Below are 5,221 nucleotides of genomic sequence, written 5' to 3' on the forward strand. Positions count from 1 at the left end.
TACATGATAAATCTCATCCAACCCATCACCGCCTAGCAAGCCTACGATGGAATTACTCACGCACGGCGGTGAGCATCATGAAATTGGTGATAGAGGAAGGTTGATGATGACGATGGCGACGGATTCTCCTCTCCGGAACCCCGAACGGACTCCAGATCAGCTCTCCCGAGAGAGATTAGGGCTTGGCGGTGGCTCCGTATCGTAAAACATGATGAATCCTTCTCTCTAATTTTTTCTCCCCGAACATAAATATATGGAGTTGGAGTTGAGGTCGGTGGAGCACCAGGGGGCCCACGAGGTAGGGGGGCGTGCCCAAGGGGGGTAGGCGCGCCCCCACCCTCGTGGACAGGGTGTGGGCCCCCTGGCCTTGATTCTTTCGCCAGTATTTTATATATATTTCAAAAATATTCTCCCTTAATTTTCAGGTCATTCCAAGAACTTTTATTTCTGCACAAAAATAACACCATGACAATTCAGCTGAAAACAGCGTCAGTCCGGATTAGTTCCATTCAAATCATGCAAGTTAGAATACAAAACAAGGGCAAAAGTGTTTGGAAAAGTAGATACATTGGAGACGTATCAGTCTCCGAGTCATCCACGAGATAGGGGGGCTAGCCCGGGAGGTAGGGCGCACCCTCCACCCTCGTGGATGGCTCGGGACTCTTCTGGCCAAGCTCTTTTACTTCGGGAGCTTCTTTTGGTCCATAAAAAATCATCAAAAAATGGCATGTCAATTGGACTCCGTTTGGTATTCCTTTTATGTAAAACTCAAAAATAAGGAAAAACAGAAACTGGCACTGGGCTCTAGGTCAATAGGTTAGTCCCAAAAATCATATAAAATAACATATAAATGCATATAAAACATTCAAGATGGATAATATAATAGCATGGAACAATAAAAAAATTATAGATATGTTGGAGACGTATCACGGCCCGTGGTCCATTCCGCCGTCACCGTGCGTCGACCTCCCATGGTATGCGACGCGCCGTCTCCTTTGGCGCAGGAGCGCCACCCTCTATGTCGGTCTTCATCACGCTGTCAGGGTTCTTCGCCTACTTCGACCACCACCGTCGCACTCCTAACTTAGCCGCCGCTGCCGTTAGGCCGCCGCCGCTACCTCCGTAGACGCCGCCGCCCGTCCATCTCCTTCGTCTTCGTCCAGCACCAGCCCGTCGCCAGCGTCGCCGTCATCTACCTCGACCACTTCGTCCACTCCGACAACTGCGGGCAACATCGGCCCCGCGCCGATTAGCGCCGTAACCGTCATCGAGTTCTTCTCTGCTGGCCCCTCCAACTTCTCCGACATGGCGTACAGCTCGTCCGGTCTCTCATCTACGCATGCCCGGTGCTGGCAACACCGATGTGTGCCTTCGTCCACGACGTGTCCCCAAGCCTGGTGCGGCACTTCGTCAACTTCTTCTTCGTCTGTCTACGCATGCCTGGTGCTGGCTACACCGATGCGTGACTTCGTCCACGACGTATCCCCGGGCTTGGCTTACCTGGTGCGAAGCCTCGTCAACACCGTCTTCTCTCTGGCGCACTCCTACTTCGACACCACTGCGCCCATGCTAACTCGGTGCCCCCTTGCGCCCGCGGCTCCATGACGACTTCCTCGACTCCGGCTACCCCGACTCGACATCGACCACAGCATTCTTCCCATGGCTACCTCGACCACGGCTCCACCACCCACACTCTCGTCTACATCGACAAACGGCACAAAGGGCTACCACCTGCTTGTGCAACCTCATCAGTTTTCACTCCAGCCACGACTCCGCAATGCATCGACCGTTATGACTGTGGGGGGTGTCCGTCGGCTTGCCTTCGGATTCTTCTACAGTCTCACCGTCTGGATCGCTACCGTTGTGACTGCGGGGGGATGTTGAGTATAAGGATTATTAGGAAGTATAGGATAGTGTAGGATTTGTAATCCGTCTCCTACCTTATCTCCAGCAGAGGCTTCTTGTCCTCCAAGTCTTGTACTCAATATATACTCGCCCTCGAGGCTCAGTAATACATCCATCATATTCCACCTATCTCTCTCTCTCTCTCTCTCTCCCTTCTAACAATACCAACTCGGGTCCGACACTCCTCCCTCCATAGCATGGCCCCACTCCTCCGCGCAGCTCGCGTGTAGCTCCGCTTCCTCCATCGCCTACTCCTCTTCCTGTTACGCTGGCGCAATGAACAAGCGACATCTGCCTCTCCGTCACTGCTCCATCCCCGCATTGAAGAAGAATGGGTCGAGTGAGACCGTGTGACGGACAAGACCCGTGACCCGAAAACGCACTAAGGCTTCGTTTGACATGAGAGGTTTCGCGGGGTATCGAGTGGATTTTCCACGCGTGGCCCAGAACCCTCTACAATCCTCCTTGGCCCATTTGGCAGACGAGGTTTCGCTGGCCCAATCCACCTGATTCCCCCTCGATCCGCCTCGACCCACGCGGGTCAGAAGGCACGAGGAGGCTCTCGTGGAATTGGAGCCACACGCGAGACCGAGCCTTCTCCTCGCCGCCGTCCTCGCGGAGGGATGCATGGCTGGAGGGATGTGTAGCTGGAGAAGGATTTATGTTTTCAAGAGGATTGGGTGAGAGAAGGGGATTCACCAAATTCCCTTAAATCCCTTCTCCCAAAACCTCCACGATCCCTTCTTGTCAAACAAAGCCTAAAGGGAAAAGGTCAAACAATCAACAGATTTGATCCACAAGCACGGTGAGATCTGCAAAGAAATCGGACGGCCTAAAAATTCGACCTGAAACCAAACCAAAATCAGTCGACTAAAATTTAATAGAAGTGTTTTTGATCTAATCATTACCTGACGATGGGCGCCGTCGATGTTGCGGACCAGGTGCAGTGCAGGATCAGTCGTACGATTCGAGGAACATACGAGACATCCTTTCTTAGACAAGGGGCGCAGGCGAACATGGACGTCCCGAGGTAGCCGTCAAGAAAGTCAATCAAATAGCATACACATCTGAAAATCGCAAAACGCCGCCTATTTCCTCCGAAAGCATGAAGCAAAAATCATCTCTAGATGTCAGTCGTAGACACTGTGTGAAGCAAAGATCGATAAAAAACCAGTGATATACTGCTAAAATATAAACTAACGATGATATTATATGGAAAAAACAGTACGTGTCTGCGGATTAGTCCATAAGCCATGGTGCGGCTGCACATGTGACATGTGCACGCTACGTCATCATTAATTCCTGATGACCTTGCTGACTCTCTCAAGCTATGGATCAATCACGAGCAAAGGCTATATAAACACACAGGATCATCACAACATCATCACACATCTAGCCATCCTAGACAAACACCCCTGAAGCACACGAACAAACAGATAGGCAAAGAACTCCCAGATCAGCTCTGCACAGATAAGTTTGAAGCGGCATCCTGCATCCATCGATAGATATCGACATGGCGCCGGCTCCCGCTCGAGCTATTGCAGTGGTGCTGCTCACGTTCGTCTGCTGTGGGTGCGCCATGGCCGCGGACCAAGCACCGGTCAAATGGCTGAGGGCGCACGCGACCTTCTACGGCGGCGCCGATGCCTCTGACACTATGGGTGGAGCATGCGGGTACGGTAATCTGTACTCGGCGGGGTACGGTACGCGGACGGCGGCGCTGAGCACGGTGCTGTTCAACGACGGTGCGGCATGTGGACAGTGCTACAAGATCGCATGCGACCGCAAGCTGGCAGACCCGATGTGGTGCAGACCAGGCGTCTCGGTGACGGTGACCGCCACGAACTTCTGCCCGCCTAACAACGCGCTTCCGAGCGACAACGGCGGCTGGTGCAACCCGCCGAGGCCACACTTTGACATGGCGCAACCGGCCTGGGAGAAAATCGGCGTTTACAAGGGCGGCATCATCCCCGTCATGTACCAGAGGTACGTAGGGCATGAGTTTTTCAAAGGAAGAACCAATTGTTTTTCTTGAAAGTAAAAATTGCTTAAATTTGGTATGAAATCGATTTTTCTGCAGGGTCCCATGCGTGAAGAAGGGTGGGGTGCGGCTGAAAATCGATGGTCATGATTACTTCAATCTAGTTACTGTGATGAACGTCGCAGCTGCCGGCTCAATTAAATCGATGGATGTCAAGAGCTCGGATTCAAATGATTGGATGCCAATGTCCCGTAACTGGGGTGCCAACTGGCACTCTCTAGCAAATCTTACTGGTAAAATGCTCTCATTCAGGCTGATTGACACAGATGGACAGACAATCGAGTTAAAGAATATTGTGCCCGGTGGATGGAAGTTCGGACAAACATATGCAAGCAAACAACAGTTCAAGTGATCATTCTCCGGTGATCACTTTAGAATATGATTGGTTAATGAACATACCATCATACGTATATTGTAGCAATATTGTTCAATTTAATTTATTTGTGTCGTGGTGCTCAATTACATTAATTGATCCACTACTTTGTATATAAATTACATCGATTCATTTGATAAACACATGTAACATCCTTGTATGTGCTTAAGTTGTTCTAATTTTATATAAATTTGGATGGTGTCCACAAAGTACGATGACTACCGAGTTACATCTAATGTTTACTAGCTATCCCCGCGCGGCGGCACGCCGCGCCCCGACGATACATAGTGTCTATAAGTGGTGTCTTTATTGTATGCAGTAAATTTCAAATGAAATTAACAGTACTGTATGGATAAAGCTATATTCTCAAAAAAAAAAAAATGCATAGAAGCAAACTGGGAGGCGAATTGAAAAACATGGTTTTATTCATCACATGGTCAATATATTTTGCAAAGTAGGAAGTACACATTGCCATTATCACACCAACAAGACCGAACACATTAGAGCCGTTCATAGCTTATACTCCCTCCATTCCAAAATATAGTGCACCCGCGCTTCCCGAGGTCCAACTTTAACCGTAAATTTAACCAACGAGACCAACTGCGGCGGGAGAAAAAATTATATAATTGAAAACTTCTTTCGAATACGAATTCACTGATATAATTTTTGCTCCCGCCGCAATCGGTCTTGGTAGTTAAATTTACGGTCAAAGTTGAAGCACGTGGATAGAGGAAACACTACATTGTGGAATGGAGGGAGTATCATTCTAGTGAGACCTCCCAGGTGATTGGTGCGTGCGATGAAGTGGTAGCTTTTGCATATTCTTGCGTACGATCTTGTTGTGGCTTAGCATGGTTGCATGAGATTACTGAATCATCAATATGTGGGCGGTGAGGATACAT

General features: G+C 49.6%; 1 protein-coding gene across 1 annotated transcript; it reads left to right on the forward strand.

Moving 5' to 3' along the window:
- Nucleotides 1-3,306: 3,306 nt before the first annotated feature.
- Nucleotides 3,307-4,517, forward strand: LOC125548221 (expansin-A24-like). Its single transcript, XM_048711882.1, has 2 exons — nucleotides 3,307-3,891; nucleotides 3,986-4,517. The coding sequence occupies exons 1-2, from the start codon at nucleotides 3,419-3,421 to the stop codon at nucleotides 4,296-4,298; spliced, it is 786 nt and encodes a 261-aa protein (XP_048567839.1). The 5' UTR covers nucleotides 3,307-3,418; the 3' UTR covers nucleotides 4,299-4,517.
- Nucleotides 4,518-5,221: the final 704 nt, after the last annotated feature.

The sequence above is a fragment of the Triticum urartu genome, chromosome 3 (assembly GCF_003073215.2).
Source record: "Triticum urartu cultivar G1812 chromosome 3, Tu2.1, whole genome shotgun sequence".
In the NCBI taxonomy this organism is placed as follows: domain Eukaryota; kingdom Viridiplantae; phylum Streptophyta; class Magnoliopsida; order Poales; family Poaceae; genus Triticum; species Triticum urartu.